Consider the following 21,066-nt stretch of genomic DNA (forward strand, 5'->3'; position numbering starts at 1 on the left):
CGGAGCGGTACGGCCGATCGGGGCTTCGGAGCAGGGCGCGGCTTCACCGGCGGCCTGCTGAGGTGAGGGGGGGTGGCCTTGTGTTTTTTTAATTCAGCCGTGCGTTAAAGCCTTACGTTGGCAGCCTCTTGGTACCGGCCTACGTGTTGTACCCCGCCTAGGGAAGGGGCTGAGATACGTGTTTATTAGAGAGAAGGGAGTTTGGTGAGTATTAATGGTAGAAAGTTTCACATGATTCAGATACTGTCCACTTGCCGCTGAAACCTCTGAAAAGATGTAATTAGAAACTGGATTAAGTATTAAGGCCTGAGACCGCCTGCGAGCTCAGCTGGTAAATCCCTGGAACAGCACAGTGGGTGCTCAGGGCATGTTTTCGAGGCTGTAAGTACATTGTAAATTTACTGAGGGCTGAAAATGCAAGAATATTTGCGTTCAGAAGTATATTTAAATTCTTTTGGGAGGATTAGTAACATCCTGTAAAATGAAGAGCTCAAATAGTACAACGTGTGGTAATAAAGTATATGATAATGACCAAATTAAAATGACAGGCTACATACCTTGATAGATTGCAGTGACGTAAAAATGTTAAAATAGGCCATTGAAAATAGAAAGTGAGTTGTTTATTCTTTGAGTAATAAAATTCACACACAGATGCTTTTTAAGCTTTTGTGAGTTGCCTGTTTTTTGTAAACATCCAGGTGGCTTAGTTATCTAGATGTTGTGTGATGTAGCTGAGGTCAAACATAAGAGGAAAGATTGAGGATGTTACAGTGAGATGTCTGTATAAATACGGAACTTGGGTGTTTTTATGAATAGCTAATTATGCAGGTGTAGAGGTAATTGACACTCATAGTGATCATATAACCAGGTTTAGGCACATGGCATTACTTAAAACTATGAAGATTATGACTGGTGCTATGGTATATCACATGAGATAACCAAGCTTGATTTTATTTGTAATTTGTGGTCCTGACTATGTAAAACTTTGTATGTACTTAACATTACTCAAATGTTTAATTTAATTGTTTTTAGCAAGGAAGTTTTAAATTATAGTATCTAGAGGTAAAAGGCCACTGAACTAGCCCAACCTAGACACTAGAAAGAAATAAATGATATTGCATATCTAATCTTAATTGGACTGTTGATATAAACTGGCATGGTGGTTGCATCAGCTGTGCACATCCCAGGCATCAGGTTAGAGTGTTCCAGTCAGGGCTAAGCAGGAGCTCCTCTGGTGAGAATAGTCACAGAAAATGTAGTGTATCATGGGCATCCGTGCTTGGTATGCAGTGAGCCCAGACTTGCTCTGTATTAGCTGTAGTTTTCAATGTATGTGCCAAAGTAGTAACTGAGGCCTCTTAACTTCTTAAGATGACCCTGATACTACTTGAAAAATTGCTTCCCTGTACATAGAATGCAGGTTGTTTCCTGTCTGTAATACTGTCTCCTGCAACTATGGGGAGTAGAATAATATAGTGTACACTTCTTAAAAATGCATTTTTCCTGTTTTTTTAATCATGTGGTCTTTGTAATATCTATAGGTTGCTCTCATTCCTCTATTGGCATTTTTTTTGATAACGTGATTATTTTTCAGTGTCTGTTTTTACTTCATGCATTTTAGTACTGCACTCTTTAATTTATAATAGTTTTCAGTGCCAGAAGAACAAAGTCAAACTATAATGGCAGTTGATGAACTTCAAGCAATAATACAGAGATGCGTAAGTAGTTTTCTTTCCATAAAAGTAATACGTGTAAGCAGTGTGCGTTTCTCTTCATATATTAGAATTAAAACCAAAATGACCCCAAAACACAAGACAGTGTGTTAGCAGAACTCCTCATTGGGCAGCTAAGTCCAGCGTCCATGTTTCATTGATTTCTCTGTGGTGCTCATCCCGAGATGCTTGATAACTTCTGCTTCTTGGAAGTGTTCCTGTACTCAACAGTACCTGTCTGAAGGAACAAAACCCTAGCAGGTTGTTGTAGAAAATATATCTTCCAAACAGCATGCTGTAGTCTAGACTTAGAAAGTGCTATTGAAATGCTGCTTTGTCTTCTCTAGTAGCTCTTGGTAGCTTTTTTAATATGTGAAAGATGTATATAAGAAAAGATAAGTTACAATGACACTGCATTTAATTTTGAAGTGAAAGCTTGGATTTTCTTATTTTTTTGTTTGTCTTTTATAAGTATGGTGTTAAACATGCATATTTTCTTTCTAGCAAATTCTGGAAGAAGCTGATTTCAAAGGAGAAGATTTTAATCTGTTTCAGGTAGCAGGTCAGAAATGTTTAGAAGATGGATATGCAGCTCAGTTATTAGAAGTAATTCAAAATGAGAAAAATAAGGTGAGTTTAAGTTTGCACTATATATTAGTTGTGCACTAACACTGTTAAATAGATAAAACTGCTTATTAAAAAGGGAAAGCTACTTTCACTGTGGAGCAAGGCTGTACATGTGAATAGTTAATAAGTTGCTCTGTGATAAGTGCACATTCCTGTGTAACTTCAGGTAGCTCACAGAAACCAACTCATGGTAATCTTAACAAAACCATTAATAACTCTTTTTCAGTGAGTTAAGCAAAGACAGGACAAAAGCATAATTAAAAGAAAGTGAGTGTCCCTCTTTTGCAGGACAGAATTTCAGATGGTGTACTGGGTCTGGCTGGCATGGAGTTGATTTTCTTCACGGCAGCCTGTATGGTGCTGCGTTTTAGATTTGTGACCAAAACAGCGTTGATAATACACCAGTGTTTCAGCTATTGCCAATCCGTGCTTGTACAGTGTCAATGCCTTCTCCGTTTCTCATTCTGCCCCCTCAGTAAGCAGGGAAGTTGGGAGGGAACACAGCTGGGACAGCTGACCCAAACCGATGAAAGAGAGATTCCATACCATATAACATCATGCTCAGCAATAAAAGCACATGGGGATGGGGAGCCATTCCGAAGTAGCTGTTGCTTTGAGACTTGGCTGGGCATTGGTCTGCTGGTGGGAATTGGTTTGTGTCATTCCCACCCTCCCCGCTTTTGTCCTTCACTTATTAAATTGTCCTGATCTCGACCCATGAGTTATTCTCTGGTTTGCTCTTCTGATTCTCTCCCCCATCCCACTGGGAGAGGAGAGCGAGCAAGCAAGCAGCTGGTGGGTGTTTAGTTGCTGTCGAGGGTCAGCCCACCACAGATGGATATAATAATATTGGCCAATAAGAGCCAACTAAGCTGATGCTAATGTAAGAGATGCTAATGTCTGTAGGCACTTTGGGGAGCTGGGAGAATATACTAAATTGTACACAGATAAATAAATAGGAAGTCCAGAAAGTGAAGGATGGAATGTTTTGACAATGTTACATGGGGTTCAGTCTGGTTTTGAATTTTGTGAGTTTGGAGTAACAACTGAAGATTTCAGTCCCCTCAGGTTAAATGTAATTTGTCTAAGCATTCTTTCTTTCAGCAAAACTCCTCTACTCAGTCCTGTTTTAAATGTATTGTCATATAAATTCTTAGAAATATATATTGACACATTAATATTAACACACTGAAGAAAACTATACAAAATATGCAGCTGTGTTTATAGGTATGGGGAGAGAATACAATGTATGTCTGATACAGAACTTTATGGTAATAGTTGTTAAATTTTCAATGACATTATTATGGTGTTGGTTACAACCAGGACATTGATCTGTTGTCTTTCTTGGCCTTCATATATACAATCTTTCTGGGTTTAGAAGACGTCGAGTTTTGGTTTATTCTCTGAAAATCTTGTTTGTAGGTTATCATCAAGAATATGGGTTGGAATCTCATCTCTCCTCTTGTTAGATGTATTTTCATGTATAAACAGGAAGATGATAAGCGAGAACACTGCCTGAAGATACTAGATCAGTTGGCCCAGGTATGTTTTTGAGATATATGGTTATAATACAATAATTGTAGGGAAGGGAGAGCTCCTAATTTCCCCCCTGATTTCCAAAGAAAACAAGGCATGAATACTTCTGGGTTCTTCTATCCATTTACTGTAACTTTTAAACTGATGGGCCAGTTTCATCTGAAGTAGACACAGGCTTAGTGTTCTCAGAGATAATTAACCTCTTACGAATCTTGTGAAATTAGTAACTGGGCAAAACAAAGAGACATAGCATTACCCAGAAGAAAAAGGCAGATAGAACTCATAAAGTTTTTGATAGCCAGCTGCTGCAGTCAGAGCAGCCACAGCAATACTGCCTCTTGTCTACTAGGGATATAGTATGACAATGATTACCTGATGATTCTGATGGAGTAGTAGGGGAAGAAAGTTTTAATCTGTAGAAAACTAGTTCCCTTTCATTCATATACTTAAAAAACAACTTGCAAACTATATAGCTTGAGTTAAATTCACACTGATGCTTTGCTTTTCTCTCTGCTCCTAAGGATTATTTTGCTAAGGTACTGTGAGGTTTTTATAGACCATAGAAATCAAGTTTAGTGTCATTATTTATTATTCTATGTTTTCAGCTTATATGAAAGTGTACGCACATATACACTCTACAGAAGATGTTAATTGTAGGGAAGTACTTATTGTTTCATATTTGTTTTCTTAAAGATTATCTTGGATGTTCAGATCTGCTTTCTTGACGTTCAGGAACTTCTGTATTGAAGTTTGCTTTTGATGAATTTTTTAGCTTATGACCATGGTTATTAAAAAACCTGCATTGTTCCTCTCCTGCAGCTATGCAATCCGAAGGAACTTTTTTTGGGTTTACTGGAGCAGATTGAGCAGACCTCTGGAGAGCAAGTGTGCCAAACTGTCACGTTATTGCTTCAGCCTTTGCAGACAGGTAAGATTCAGTTTCTCATGTGATTTCTGAATTAAATTATTTTCTCATTTATTTATCAATTTAGTTTAGACTTTGCTGGAATAGTTTCAGAATATGTCTGTCCTGACAGGCTTTATAGTCTATTATATTCTGGAAAATAACACAAGGTATAACTTTCATGCTTATATTGGTCTGTTAGAAAAAGATTTTAGATGGGATTAATAGCATCAGTTGAAAAAGCAATATTCAGCTATTTTTCGTCATTTACAAGAATGTGGTCCTGTGACAGTTGTATTTAGAGGTGTAAGCCACTCATACTGTTGTTACAGAAATAGAGAATTACATGGATTTGTGAAATTTTTTGTTATTTAACTTTTAAAACATACAATTCCATATTTTCATAGTATAAAACTTTTATTTCAGGTTGAAGCAGGTTGAAATATTTGATTGGTGAGGGGGAAGCATTCTTCTGGCTTACATATAAAGACTAAAAATGTTGGGTTTGGACACCCACTAAGTAGGTAACGAGTAGTAGTTTCTGTTTTGATATGTGAGATGAAATCAAGTATTGTGTATCAAGTTTAAGTCTGATTGTAGCAGTCTCTGAGATGTGTTATTGAATTATGTTAGAATTTAACAAGAGAAGCATTTTGGTAATTAGAAGTATGTGGTTTTTTGGATAGCCAATCTGCAGTTAGCCTGCAGTGAGTGCAGTTTAAGTGGAGAGCCACTTGTGCTGCTTCCCCAGTCTGGGAGCCCCTCTCTTGGTTCTGCCATGGAGCATAGAACAGTTCTGAGCTGCTTCAGGTAGTCAGATCTCAACAGAAAGGTTGGGCCATTGTCTCTGGTTTTGCCAGGCACAGGAGTCGAGCAGTAAATGAGTTTTCCAGGTCAGATAAATGAGTATTATTTCATTTAGACTAGTTCTAGAAAGACAGATTTTTTCAGTCCTCATCATGGTGCTACAGAGAAAGGAAGAATGTGTTGAAATGCATGGCTGCTTTAATATTTGTCATTCTCATATATATGGTCATCTTAACCAGAACATATTAAACTACCTGATGATATTTAGTCTTGCTGGATTTGCTCATGTGATTTCAGGTATCAATCCCTCTCCTTCCCTCAAACTAAAGGCTTCCTTATATAGTCACATTGTTTTTCTTCACGTTTTCCTCTAAGTAAGTAATAACTTAATGTCTCAAAATGTTCTCTCTCTCTCTTCCCCCCGCCCCCTTTTCTTTTTTTTTTTTTCCCTCCCCTTTCCCCCAGTGCTTTTGAAACTTCAGAACAAGAAGGCCTACTCAGTGGGTTTATCTTTGGCCATGATTATGAATCAGCTTACTCCCTTACCTGTACCTTATACAAAACAACAAATACAAGAAGATAAACTTGGTCTCTGTCAATGTTGTAATGCAGTGGTGGACTTTGCTAAACCTTTTGTGAATGAAGTTGTTAAAAACATGGAAAAGTCATCAGAATACAATGACATGGAGCTAAAAGAAGAATTATTAAAATTGTGAGCATTTTATGTCAGTGTAATGTATTCCTATAACTTAACAAAATGAACAGTAAGCATTTATTACATAGGCAGTAAATAAATCATCTTATTAGTGTTTTACAATGCTGCCAACTTATATTAACTAATGTGGTATTTCGAAAAAGAAAAAAAATATGCCTTACATATTTATGAAGTGAGAGAAGAAAGGTAAAAATAATTTTTTTATTTATTTTTTTTTTTTTTTAGTGCAGGGAAATGGTAAAGAAATATTAGTCTCTGTGCTGTGAAGCTGATTTGGTATTCCTCTGCTTCTCCTCAAATTTACAACAGTGAGGTTAATCATATTCTGGAGGTGAAGTCTAAGGAATGCTTCTACAGGAGATGTTATTTTTTTATTCTCCTTGGAATATCAGGAATAGCAGCAGCTAATATGAGTATAGACTTTATTCTCAGTCATCAATGACACTATTATAGTCTGTATTTGTGACAGTATTGGTGATTTAGTTTCACCCCTTTTTATTTCAGCTGTATGAAAAGCCTGAAATACCCATTATTGACAGCTCAGCTTGAACAACTTGAAGGTGTTGAAGAACATCCCTTTCGGCATTTTGCAGCTGAAATTATAGTAAGTGCAGTCAAAATTAGTTAGTGTTTGCAAAACCAATGGTCTAGTTGAGAATTACCTATAATTCATTCTAGAGCTCATTTTGCTTCCTTTATTGGTTAGTGGGATGACTTACTGGACCTTGTAAGATAATGCAGGTAGATAAAGTTCTAGAGCAGTTCTAGGTGCCATCTCTGGAAATTACAAATCTTGCAGACATAGTTTTGCTCCTTGATAAACCAGTTTGGACTGCTCTCTGAATCAGCAGCTGCTACTTTGCTGTAACTGCTTCTTTTTCTTCATGATGTATGAATTTATTAGAATAGCTAAAGGATCATCTTTGCTGTAGTATTACGTCAAGTTAAAATCTATGTTACCTTTAATCCAAATGTTGTACAGAGAGAAATCTCTAATGTGCCTAGTGCAGTGCCAGCTGACTATTAAAGAATATAAATTGATGCTTGACTGCTGCTGATGCTATAGCTGGAAATTCAGTGGGAGCATGTCTGCTCCATGCTACCAATGCAGTTACTCTGGTTTTGAATGTTTTATATAGTAGAGCAAGATTATTGTGGGTACAGATAATTTTATTTAAATTTGCAGCAAAACCAAGCCTTATAAGGAGATAGTCAGGTACAGTCCATGCATATGTTGGAACACACAATATGTGTATGTTTTCAAAAATAGGACTAGGTGTGATTAATAAAGTTACAGCAAGGGGCGGGGGGGGTGGGAACCACACTAATATTTGTGAAGTACTCACATGTCATTGTGTTGTGCATCACTGGAAAGAAAGGCCATACAGAGTGATTCTAACTTTAAAGCAGGGCTTGCCTTTCGCAGATAAACATTGCGTTGCATATTGATTAGTGAGCAGAAAACAAAATATTGAGTATTGCATAATCTGAAAAACACAGGGGTCCTGTGGCATAATGGGATCATGAAGCTACCAATATTCATAGCATTGTGGATAAGGGAGCCAAACTAGGGTTTTGCAGGGTGACTTTATTTTGTCTTTTGCTAACTTTTGAGTGCTTGACTTTGCTATCTTAGTAACATTCTTCTAACAGTAGTTTTTTTTCCTGCAGGGTCTTTTTTGTGTATATGTATATATCATAAATACTCACAAAATATTTATATTAATTTATACTTATGCTATGCAAGAGAATTTACTGTAAATACAGTTAAAGCTTTGAAACTTAATTGGTATACAGGTCTTTTAAAGGCAATGATAGGCAATCTATCTTTCTTTTTTTTTTTTTTTTTTTTTTTTTTTTTTTTTTAGGACATTTTGTGGGATATAAGAGAATTGATACCATTAGTGTTTTTACATCGTAAAGGCAAAAGTCCACACTGGGAGAATCAGGATTTTGCGGACATAGAGCAAAAGAATTCTGCAGATTCTTTGGCATGTCTGTCATATCTGATGTTTGTTCAGCATTTTGGTATTGATTGCTTTCCAATGGTATTTAGGTAAGAACTATTCTTCCTCACTTATCGTAAGTCTGTACTTTGAAGATTCTTTCTGAGCAGAAGAAAACTTCTTATTAGTGAATAGTTATGAATGAAAACTGTGTATTTCACTAGTATTTGTTTTATGTCAACCTTTATGCATTTATGTTTTATGTAGCTTATATACATAAGAACATACTCCAGTCCTGCAGATTAGTCTATTACAGTTTAATTTTAGGTGAGCTGTCCTTTTAAAGAAACTGGTAGGATTAGTCACATGCTGAAAATTAACATGTATTAAATTTTCAGTTGCGTATTTATAGACAGTTTTCATGTAAGAGTTATTAACAGCAATTTGACTATTTTGTGTCTATTTCAAAATTATTAATTTTATAAAGATATTTTTACAAATTTTTCAAAAAAGACTAATCCTGTCAAATACATTAACTATGTACAAATGTATATGGCTTATGCATTTTAATGTAAACCTAATCTTTCTCTTCTAGTCCATCATACCTTCTGCAATGCAATATGACGCATATTGAACTGCTACTGAAAAGGTAGGGTTTATGGTATTTGGAGTTCTAGATAGTGGGTCTGATCTTTTATAGTAATTCATGGAATCAAATTTCAAATATACCAGATAAGTTCAGAGGAGGTTTTTAAACCTGAAAGTTAAAATGGCAAGTTCCACAACAAGATATCTTCTTTTACTAAGAAGTATAAAAAGTTGTCTAAAACATTTATTTATTGTTTTCAGCTTGTATTGTGATATCATTTTTAGAAACTTCTCTCTGAAAATGCAAAATTAAGGTCTTTTAAACACATGCAGAACAATTAGAGTTTATATTTACTTGTACTTCTGTAACAGTTTACTACTAGAGAAGACTGTCGTGATAGTATTTATTTGAATGTATTCTGATAAGATATGCAATCTGGTTAAAGGTCAGGCTTTCTAAAGGAAACCAGACTTCTCTATATTTGTGATTATTTCACCTTCCGTAAGCAGCAGTGTTGACCAAATTGTTTTTAGCACTGCTGTAGAAGGGAAGTTTCCCATTATGACTGCTTACCATTTCCTGGTAAAATTTAAACAAAACTTCATGGTCTCTTCAGTTTAGGATCTGCTGTGTTTTTCTTAGGCTTGCAGAACTATGCAAATGGAATCATCTGGGAAAAGTTTCATTTGCTTTCTTAATTAATGTCTTGATACCTGTGAGATATGAGATGCTGCTTTTGAGCATTTATAAATACTGAGGAAAAAAAATGTCATTTTTGACCCTGAAGAGAAGAGTCTAATTTGCAACTTTTCATCAGCCAGTTTATTCTAAAAATCTTTGAGGGGAATAATGAAGATACTATATTTAGAAAATAGAATGAAAATTGTTGAGGGACAAGTTCTTTTTGATCTCTGTTCTAGTATTTCTTCTGAAATATCAACAATGTCTTTTTAATTAACAACTTAAATTTCATAATATCTTTTTTTTTCTAGAACAGAAGAATCTATGTTATCTAAAGGACTTGTGAGTTTTCTTTTAATCAAATTTTCAATGTCTGAATGTTTATTTTTTCCAATTTAAGTAATGGTAAAACTTTAGTTTCCCTTTCTAAGAAAGGTACAAATGATAGTTCGGATAATAGTTTCAGAAATATTTTGAGGCTTAATTAGGTATTCTCAGTCTTACAAACACGTATATTTATTGAACTTTATACATATGCATAAACGTTTAAATTACCTTTACCAGTTACTTTTGTAGCTACTAGGAACTTTGGATATCCGAATAAGCATTTATAGTGAAGGCGGTTTTAGCCATGAAATGTTAAGCATATAGATTAATGTCTTATATATGTGCAAAATGTTGGCAGCTTTTTTTTTTTCCCCCACCTGCAGGATCTGTTTGAGAGTTGTTTATTGAGAATGGAAGATAATGGCCTTCTCCATCAGTATTTAGAATTCAGAGATTTTATTAATGTACCTCAGGTAATAAGAAGCAATGTACAGAAGTCTTTAAAGTTTGATTATAAATAATATCTAGCTGTCTTCTAGATGTTTGAGAGAGGACATACTACTGAACCTTTATACACTTGTGTCATTAAATTGAAACCTTCAGTGTCTTGCTATACAGAATTGATTGTCTTTTCTACCCCCTACAGCATGAAGTTTCAGTGACAATTAAAATATACTTAGTGTATGTACAGGCCACTGAAGCAGGTGGGCACTGATCTTAGCTGAAAGATGATGCTTGCTCGTTTTTGCCTCTTCCTTGCAAATCTGCTGCTTGACTACGTTCTTATTTGGACCCAACAGTACGAGAATAGTATTCTTGTGTATCAGTCCTGGGACTTCAACCACTGAAGCTAATGTGAATTTCTCTGATGAGAATCTTCTCATAGGCATGGTTTTGTGGGCTGTGGGTTTTTGGGTTTGGTTTGGTTTGGTTTTGTTTTTTTTTTAATGTCTTGAGTAGATTTTAGTCAGTGTGATGTAATGTAATAATCTGTATGTAATTAGAAATTATGTTTTCTTTGTCCAACTGCAGAATTTGGTGAAAGTTATGACCCTTTGTCCCATAGAGCATCTGGTATGTAACGTGACATACAGAATCAGTTCAGTGCTGAATTTATTTAATTAGAATTAATCTGATAACATCTTTTTTTTTTTTTTTTTTAAGAGAAAGAAGAGTTTAAATATTTTGCAGTTGTTCATAGACAAGTTTGATGCAGAGGGAAAATATACATTATTCAGGTATGCATCCAAATTACTGTAGATTGTGTAATATTGGCCTTATTGCAGCTTAATTGCATAGATACAATGATTTCTGACAGAGTTTCTATCTGGTAAACCACATTAATTTTACTATGTTAATTTTTGGATAAATAATGAATTTCAATTGCCTCACATAAAATCAGCTGTCTTATGTAAGCTAGTGTTTAAAGGTTATATAGTCATCTTATTTTTCTGTGGTAAAACTCCCACTTAGTGAATAAGGCCTTAATGTCATCTAAGTTTTGAGGTAACTGTATAGGCAGCTTTGAAGAGATATCTTTTTTTGTTTGTTTGAAGGTGTTTACTGAAGACAAGCAACCATGCTGGTGTGGAAGGATACATTATTAAAAATATAAAAGATCAGATTCACTTATCGTTAACGGTGAGGTTATTACCACTAAAAAATGAGTTGCCATCTCAAAATTCTATCAGTATTATGTTGAGAAAATGTGTACAGCTTAAGCTTTGAGTGATGCATTTAAAAAGTCCACTTTGAAAAGAAACATAAGATTGGGAAATTATATAATTAAAAATATTAATTTGACTTTTTTCTGCATATGTATTTTTACATTATAATTGTACAATTGTAAAAAAATTACTACCTTTTCTGTGCTTGAAAATACATGCTTCTTTCTTAGAGGAACTACTCAGTATTTTATTTTATCCTCACAGTTCCTCATTTCTTGAATATAATTCAAATGCTACAGTCCAGACAATTATTAATCTTTTCTTGGTTTTTATGACAGTCAGCCTTATATTATGAGTGCTTCACAAACGTTAAATTCATCAGAAAGGGTTGAGCTAGATTAAAGCCATTTAAATCTCATATTTTGTAATCATTTATACCAGGAAGTTGGAAAAATTAATAAAAATAAATTATTAACTTTTTTTTTGCGCCTTCTTTTTTTTTTTTTCTTTCAAACTGCTTAGGGCCTTTTCCAAACCAAGTTTGATTCTCAAGGATACTGCCTTTTGTCAAATAGGACAATATAGTAAATTTATGTGTATTTTATGCTAGCATAATTATGTTAGACAACAGTGAATTACTATTTATTAGGTGATAGTCTATCCTGTATATTAAATTAGCAGGGGTGAAGAAGATGATAATATGAAAACTATTCCAAAAGGGGCTTGCACTAAAATTGAATAGGTAAAAGTATACTCTGAAATTTCCTTACTAATTAATTTTTTGACTATGCAGCTTCAGAATTCTCTTAATACATTTCTTCCGTGTAGAGTTCCCTGGCTGTCAAAAAGACAAATAATTTTAAAGTTTCATCAGATGAATTTGAATATTCTAGGTATGTTGCAAAGAATTCTGCTATAGACGTAATGATAACAATTTCCTATTGCTATCTGTTTATTTTTTCTTAGTTTTTGTGCCCAGCTAGTCTTAATTGTTCCAGGTCCCTCATCTGATCTGACTTAACAGACAGTTACCCTTCTCATCTCTTTATCTAATCTCAGTTTTCCTTCCAATCCATTTCTGGGTTTAGAAATATGCAAAGAAAACTTAAACCACCTGATCATCTTTTAAAAAAAATAACTGTGAGGCTACTATTACGAAATGAATAAGATTTTTATCTCTGGTAAAGATAGCTAATTGTTCTATACCTCAATATAAAAAAAAAAAAAGAGAGAGTACCTACTACAATTTGCTACATTTATGTAAACAAATATTAACTATATTGATAGTGGTATGCTGAAGAGGTGGAGAATCTATTCTGATGAAATTGAACAGCTTGTCATGGAGAGACAAAAGTAGGGAGGATTATGAAACGACTAGTTTGTATGCTTCAATCACATGTAGTAATTAGAAAATATTGCTTCCAGTGTTAGATTTTTTTCTTTTTTTCCTTTTCTGTTTTCCAAAAATTATTGTTAAATTAGTTAAGATTTCTTTAAGATACCTTTAAGATTTAAATTTTGCACTTGGCTAAACTTTTAATATCGGTTTTTTTTCAGAAGGCATGTGACAACATTTGGTTTACAGGACATCACCTGATCTCCCTTCTAGATTTAGTGCTTTTGCTTCCAGAAGGTGCTGAGACAGATCTTCTGCAAAACTCAGATAGGTGAGTTGTAATCGCAGTTAGAGGCTTTTCTCCTTTTTTAATAATTTAAAAAGACTTCAAACTAACTTACTACAATGGGAGGTAGGCTGTCATGTAATTAATGAGGTGACAACATCAATGTATTTTAAATTTTTGGAACTAGAAATGATCACTTATTTCAACCATCCTTTCAACTAACTCTGCACAGAAGAATGTCACAATGCTATTACATTGATTTTAACAATAAGAAAGGAATTCCTCCTCCATTCCCTGAGGATATAAGGCCTCAGATGTCAAATTACAGAATTAATTGGTAAAGAATTATTTCTTCAGGAATGTATGGTTTGTCAGCTTTCTGCAGAAGCAATTGGAGGAACAAAAGAAATGTGGTATGTTGTCTTATGTGATACAGGGGAATAACAATTATCAGATACAACTTACAGCACACAGCCTTTTTTGAGGCTGTTTCACAGATTGCTGCTGGGAATCCAGTATCTCATGAGTGGGAATACAGAGCCACCTGAACAGCAAATACTTGCATTAAGTAATATAAAAATAACTGAAATGTCTCTGAAAATCTCCTGTATAGGACAAGTCTTTTCCTATATGATGAGCAAAGGTTGGGCTTGTAAATCAGTAGGGTGATAGTGTCCAGGTGGACACATAACTACTTAAAAACCCAGATGTATGATCTGTAATTGTACTGCTTATCTGGAAAAAGCAATAAATAGTTTCTGCTAAAAAGTATGGTAAAAGCAAAAAGCATTTTTTAAAAAGCACTCAAAAGTAAAAATTCAATACAGTAATAAAGAAAACTGTCACACTAGTTTCAAATCAACTTTGGATCACCAGTGATGCATATTACAAATTCTGTAATAAGGTTCTGTCTCTTCAGAGAATTCTTTCCCTCACAATTACCAGCCTTCTCCAATCTGCTGACAGTTTTAATTTTACTTGTAAAGTGTCAACTGTTGTAACATGGACATTACCGCACACTGGTGCTCTAGACTAAGCTATATTGCTCAAGAGGTGAGTCGTTGCGGTTTGTACAAATGGATATTTTTAGGGTGTCTGGCTAATGGACAATTTAAATTATTATCCCTGCAATACACAACTGCGCACTAAATGATAAATAGTACATTTTTAATTCACAGGATTATGGCGTCACTGAATCTACTGAGATACTTAGTCATTAAGGATTGTGAAAGTGATAATCAAGTAAGTACTAATTGATTTGAAAATGATTGATTAGCTGAGGGCTGAGAGATGGATTCACGTGAACACTGTTATCCTTGATTCAAAAACATGTTTTTTGCATTTTTCTTTGCAATGGTCAGTAATCCAGAAGTGATGCTTTTATTAACTATATTAGGAGATATGTGATGTGTTACTTTATTCTGATGAAATTTAATTGCATTCATACTTAACTGTTACTGTAAACAAGCTAATCATTTTACTCTGCCTGATGAACTGTGGTCTATGTCCATAATTTTAGAGTATGTCATGATAAAATCACATCTCTATCAAGTATTCCCATGAGAAAAAATATTTGTTACTCTTGCTTATTTATTCGCTGGTATCCCTCAAGCCTCCAAGTGGATTTCTTAATAATAATACTACAAACCTTTGCAGTTCAAGAGATCCATTTTATTCATCTTTAGGCGAAATACTTTCTGTGCAATATGCTAAAAGTTGTTAGTATTAAGATCTCTTAGAAAGTATTTAGTAATCATATTTAAATAGTTTTTAGCTGTGCAAAACAATATATTTACAGCAACTGTGCAGGTGCATGATAGGTACATGTTAAAAGCTTCTCTAGGTAGTAGCATCAAAAAAATTCTTGTCTGCAAGATCCATTTGCTGAAGAAACAAAAGGAATGGCCAGACCCATCCAATTTTCTGCTACATTGCTTTACCGGAAACAGCCTAGAATGTTTTATGCACAAAGGTCACTTGCCAGCCTAAACTGCCCACCACTGCAGTTTACCTATGTTTTTATTATAGGTGTACCTCTTTACCTTAATTTCTCCTCTGTGTGGATGTTTCAGTGTAGATATTTCAGAAATACTCTGCATATTTAAACTTTGCAGTATATTTAAAAAATTGAAACTGCCCTTATGTATTTTACCCATATAATATTATGCTACCTCAGTTTAAAGCAGGATTTTATAGCTTTAGTTGTAATCCCCACCTCTTTCTTCTCTGTTTTGTTTAGCTCTTTTCTGTCTGAAGCAGTCAGCAACATTTGTTACTAGTAGATCAGTGCAAAGTGTATTTGCTGCATGGCTATTCAATGTAGTATAATATGATGGATCTGCTGATTTTGTGTACAGTCAGTCCTGTCCACCTGCAGTTGATGGAAATGTATTCCTGGATACTCAGCAGGAAACTTGTCTGAATTTGACAACTGGCTTGATATATGGATTCCATATTCCAGCAGCTGATTTATAAATGCTCTGACTTGGATTGTGTCGCTACAGCATTGAAGAGCCAATGGAATTATTTGTGTTTAGTTTTCCAATTACATTCCACTACCAAATAGCTACTTATTCCAATAGTAAATGCAACTTCTGTTGACTCTTTCAAATCATTATGTTCCACCATTCCTCTAATTTATGCAATTCAGGAGCTTTTTATCCACTATATCATGTAGCGACCAAGTATCACCTATCTCCTTAGTGCTAAATGTTTTGATTTTTGCATTAAAATATTTGTTCAAATTAGTGACAGTTTAAAGAAAAATTGCTTTTCAGTTTTAAAGTACAGTAAAGCCTTTCTTGACTTGAATAAGCAATATCATGGTCAGATGAATATTCTAACCAGCAGATAAGTATCCTAAGGTGTTTTGTTGTTCTCCCCCAGTTCCTTGACTTTCTTTATGATTTGGAGTAATGGATTTCAGCATATCATTTTCTGTTTTCTAAAATACAGAAAAAATTCTGATCTACTTTTAGAGCACTTATAAAACTTGTATTCATAGATTTCAAAGTGCCTAATGATGTTATAAGTCTAAGTAGAATAATAATAATATACCTTGCACTGATTACCAAAACCGTAGTGAAAATGAATAGCAAAAATAGCTTTCAGTTGGTGCATTTCTGATTTATTATTTATGTAGTTAGTATTGATAGACTATATCTGTTTCTCAGATTTAAGGAGTGATTACTATTTAAGTGCTCATTATGGTCCACTCAGTTTCATGTAAATGCATATCTTTGTAAGAAAAGAGAGAATTCCTCTTTTATTAGTATTAGAAATTTATACATAGCAGAACACAATTGCTGTAACAGTGCTGTCTAGTACCTGGCATAAAGAATGTCCCTACAGTTTGAGGAGAAAATAGCATCACCTCTTCTGAAGTTTTCCCCTAAATTGAAGCCCTGCCAGTTCTTCTTGACTTCCTCCCCATCTCCCTTTACACAGTGCAAGTGAGGTAGAAAGAAAATGCCTCCTTTCATGTCAGTTCAGATGTTTTGATTGCTGTGTAACAAGCACTTTCATTAATTAAGTTTAAAAATCGGTATTTTTCTGGAAAGTTATTTCTTCATTTTTAGCCCCATTCTGGTGGAAGTAATTACTGGTTTTCTTATTTGACCAGTTAACTTTGTGTCATTTAGCATTAAAATTTGGTGAATTTTCCACTGTAATCAACAATACTATTTAACATTGAGAATTCTTATGTTTATCGTCCTTACTCTGCCCTTTGAGGATACTGCCTGAAGAAAGGAGTCACATAAATGGCTCCTACATCTAAAGACACAAAGACTGCTTTGTATTTGTTTCCTTCTACAGCAGTTTTGTAACTACAAGCTTATAAGGTGCCAAGGCAGAGAAGTTTTCCTTCTTGTGCTGTGTAACCTTGAACAGCCTTGCCTTTGAGCATCTTTTCCTTGTATCTCTTGCTTCCTGAGTGCCATTATTGTAAACTCCTCCTTTCACCCATGCCATATTGGGGAGAAGTTCATGGTCACTTTGGCTACTGTGCCTAAGGATGGGGTAGTAGCATATCCAGTAACATTCCTACAATGCTTTTTAAACTGAATGCAATGTAGACAAGACCCTTATATATTTGGGGAGCATGACATTTATCAGAGCTTTCATTTGGCATTGCAATACAGTGTTAATTCAGGAACGTGAATTTAAATATTTGTGCCATTTTGCTGCTGAATTATCTTAGAGGAATCTACAACTGCTGTTTACTCACTGTAGAGATTCTAGCCTGAGAAAGTGGCTAGTACCCCCCCTCCAACATACCAAGATCCTTTCAGCTTTGCTTACAAGAACAAGTTGAAAATGTGCATTTCCATTGGTGTAGTTATCAGCCTACCTTCTAAGTTTGCCCCCCCCCCTTATTTTTTTTGACTGCTTCATCCTCCAATTTTCAACAAATAACATGAGAGAGTGAGAGGAGTTTAAATACCCATCATGATGCTATTCATGCTTAAATGCATGAGTCTAAATTCTTTTTCTCTTTTTTCCTCCCATCACAGAAGTGTATGTTATAAAGACTAGTCCAAAAACTTGTGCTCAAAAACTTAGCATTGCAGTGCTTCATTAAAACTAATTTGTAACCTTCTCTGTTCTGTTTGGATAGACTGGTGTATGGACCACACTTGCCAAGATTGAGCAAAATTTTTTAAAACCACTTCATGTAGGACTCAATATGTCAAAAGCACACTATGAAGCAGAAATAAAGAATAAGAAAGAAAACAGAAGAGGTTAGTTGTTTTCTTTTTTTCTTGGCTTTGTTCATGTTTAGAAACTTTGGAAATCCTTTGGAAGCAAAGAATTGGTGAGTGCTGTATAGATCATGTTTTATTTAACTGTTGACACTATTCCAAATTTCAAATAATAATTCAGTAGTTGCTATATTTGACATTAATAATTTTTATAATTGGTCAGAAAAATCTGAACTTGTTTATCTCATCACATTTGTAAACCTTATGGAAACCTGATAGAAATGTCACATGAAGACCTTCAAAGCTTGTTCTGCATTTATACTTTTGATTTTAAGGTTAGACAGGAGCATCTAAGTCTCTCTGAATATATAGCCCTTAGGTTTCATACTAGGTGTGGGGAGGTTAACAAGAGAAGAAATAATTCACACAGCAAATAGGTGCTCTCATAAAGCCTGAAGGATTACTTTCTGGATTTTTTTTTTTAATTTTTTTTTTTAATCTGACACACAGAATCAGATTGTGCTCTGAGTTAGGCCCTGTGGAATGCATCTGCTTAAGAGCTGTAGCTGCTTTAGGCGATCCCTGTGTGCATCGGATCCTCTGTTCCTTTGTGGTCTGCAGTATAATTAAGACAGCCCAAGGAACTTGCTTCTGCTACCAAAAATGTCAGTACAGGTTTCCGCCGCTAGTCTTATCCTCTTCTGTTGTTGTAAACTATATAAGTATGAGGCAGAGAAGGGGAGTTTTTCTGAAGGCAACCTGTGGATATCTTTCTAAAGGGAATCCTTTAAAATGAATCAGGAAGCTTTTTCTTTAAGTCTGTCTTACATTTCTCTAGCCTTTGACAAAGCATAAAGAGATTTGAGTTCTGGAGAGAGCATCTAACTCGTAACAGTAAATGGTTTAGCCATTTTCCCCAATGTATAATCTTTGTAAGCATTATGTTGAATTTCACGTGTGGTCTGAATGTAAGAGATTTTCCCCTTAGTTTTCAGACTTGTCCTTGTAGTTTTGCCTGCTGCAAGTAATTTGCCTGAAACAGAGAAGCCTGCAGCCTTTTCTTAATAAAATAAGTATTTCATGTGTAGATTCATTAAGTCAAGCTAAAGAACCTCTTACTATCTCTCTGGCTGTGGAAATATTAAAAATGTATCAAAAAATGACCAGATTTAATAATTTTTTTTTCCTTTTAAGGAGCATTTTAGCTATATAAAATTGGTTTGAGTTGCAGATATTGCCTGCTTAGTAAGGTAGTCATATGTGTTATAGAAAGTGTAGAGAGAGCATCCAGCCCAAACTGTCTTCCTCTTACGGTTCAGCACTTTCTGTGCTGTGTTTGGTCAATCCCTAGGTTTGTGGTTTTTAACAATTACTGTCTAGAAATGCTACTATATTAAATATTCTTTTCATTCTAAAAGTTATGTGAAACAACAGCCTGATCTCTAGTTGGTTATTTTCTTCAACAGAGGTACACAGTTCTAACACAGTTTGTTCTGTAACTGTTAGTGGGGAAAAGATGCCTGCCATGACTACTGAAATGCAGCTTCAGGTGAGTTTGCATTTCCTTCAAAGTTAGTCAGAAGTATTGAAATTTTCTTTACAATCTGGAGACAAACGTACATGTACAGTGGGTAATAAAAAAAAATTCTTCTAATAAAATTAACATTAATCTTTTTTGTCATTTCAGGTTCTACACTCAGCTCTCTTCACATTTGATTTAATAGAAAGTGTTCTAGCTCGAGTAGAAGAACTCATTGAAGTGAAAATAAAAGCTTTAATGGATGAAAATAGTTAGGTCAGCTGAAGTATTTGAATTAACATACTTCTTACAACATCATTTTGACTGAGACTTCAGTTGAAAAGGAGGCTACCAACCTTTAAAGAAGAGCAATTTAGAGTGGCCTCTAGAAGAATTGTAAATGCTGCTCTTCCTAAGTCTTGTTGCTGTTATTTTGTATTTTCTTTTGCTATTGTTGTATGCGATTCAGAGATGGCCTATTTACTGAAGTACTCCTCTTCAGAATTTGATGCTTTTTCTTAAGTTTAGAAACTAAAAACAAGGGGGTTTTTTGCTCTTATGCTGTGGCAAGGAGGTATGGTTGTGCATTTCTTTTTCTGTTCATTTTCAAAATTTGTTAGATAATAGATGCTGACTGGTGTTGTGAATTACAAAGATTTTTATAAAGTGACTGGAGAACCATTAATTAAAAAGCACTGTTTAAGCACAAGGTATTTTTATTAGCGCTTTTTAATGTTGACAAACAAGCTCCTATACTTACAAACAGGACTGTAAGGTATACATAGATAATAGTAGAAACACTATGGCAAAGGAAGCCAGGTTTAAACAAAAACACATCAACTTTGAGCCAAATAAGATGTTAAAACTTAGTAACACAACAGATATACAGTGTGTTTTTTAAACACAAGTGTTAAGATTTCATACATATACTTGTTTATGCATGGGAAACCTATATTTTGGAATTGTTTTGATCGTTCTTATCTTTAATGATAAACTTTTCCTTAAGATGTATTAAATATTTTGGAAAATTATTATAAACAGATGAGGTCATAAGTTCACAATCAAGTTTAAAAATAAGGATGGCTTTTCTACAGTGTAGCTAAATCACTTCTTTTTTTTCCTTAGAATGCACATTTGGTATAATGTATGCTATTTTTCACTGTATAGTTATTTAATATAAATTTTCATTCCAAATGCTTAAGTTGTATATACAGTCTTTTCAAATGTAACTATATTTTTAAGAACATTCTATATTTTGTTTAAAATGTAGCCACTCTATTTATGAATAACCCCCCCAAATACTAAACTAATTACAATGCAACTGGTACTCCTGAAGCATCTTCCAGACTGGACTGTTCTCTATTATTTGGGCTTTTGTCTTTGCCATTTTGTAACGAATATCATCTGCTCGTGTCTTGGAAGTTATCTTCGAGGAAAGAAAAATATTATGAGTAGGACACAGTAACTTTTAAGTAATAGAATATTCAACATCTTATTTTTTCAAATAGTACAAATGTAAAATTATTCAGCAGTGAAATCTGAATCACATTTTCTGAAGTAGATATTGAGGAATGATGTACACAGAGGTGATCTGATGTATCCATTTAGGTGCAAGGCCAGTCCTAAAATAACCAGTCCTGTCAGCATTGCATCTGATTATGTGGATAGTATTTCAACAGGAGTTGGGTATGGTAGCTCGGGATTAGGTGGA

At 34.5% G+C, this 21,066-nt stretch overlaps 2 protein-coding genes across 4 annotated transcripts in view; one reads left to right on the plus strand and one right to left on the minus strand.

Moving 5' to 3' along the window:
• GLMN (glomulin, FKBP associated protein) lies at window positions 1-20,682 on the plus strand. 3 transcript variants are annotated; one of them, XM_050900683.1, is made up of 19 exons: window positions 1-62; window positions 1,647-1,718; window positions 2,217-2,342; window positions 3,762-3,881; window positions 4,695-4,803; window positions 6,052-6,298; window positions 6,806-6,905; window positions 8,170-8,357; window positions 8,843-8,896; window positions 9,829-9,859; window positions 10,228-10,317; window positions 10,877-10,918; window positions 11,009-11,082; window positions 11,401-11,485; window positions 13,069-13,178; window positions 14,312-14,375; window positions 17,752-17,875; window positions 19,303-19,385; window positions 19,524-20,682. In XM_050900683.1, the coding sequence occupies exons 2-19, from the start codon at window positions 1,680-1,682 to the stop codon at window positions 19,629-19,631; spliced, it is 1,794 nt and encodes a 597-aa protein (XP_050756640.1). In that variant the 5' UTR covers window positions 1-62; window positions 1,647-1,679; the 3' UTR covers window positions 19,632-20,682. The 3 variants fall into 3 exon arrangements, with proteins under 3 accessions (XP_050756640.1, XP_050756639.1, XP_050756638.1); XM_050900682.1 differs by having other exon boundaries at window positions 4-62; window positions 13,072-13,178; XM_050900681.1 differs by having other exon boundaries at window positions 19-62; window positions 1,654-1,718.
• C8H1orf146 (chromosome 8 C1orf146 homolog) overlaps window positions 20,630-21,066 on the minus strand; it is an 8,674-nt gene continuing 8,237 nt past the window's right edge. The window contains exon 6 of the mRNA XM_050900686.1: window positions 20,630-20,781. Coding sequence (XP_050756643.1) covers window positions 20,662-20,781 — 120 coding nt within the window. The 3' untranslated portion in view covers window positions 20,630-20,661. The remainder of the gene's footprint in view (window positions 20,782-21,066) is intronic.

This window comes from Gymnogyps californianus, chromosome 8, assembly GCF_018139145.2.
Source record: "Gymnogyps californianus isolate 813 chromosome 8, ASM1813914v2, whole genome shotgun sequence".
Taxonomy (NCBI): domain Eukaryota; kingdom Metazoa; phylum Chordata; class Aves; order Accipitriformes; family Cathartidae; genus Gymnogyps; species Gymnogyps californianus.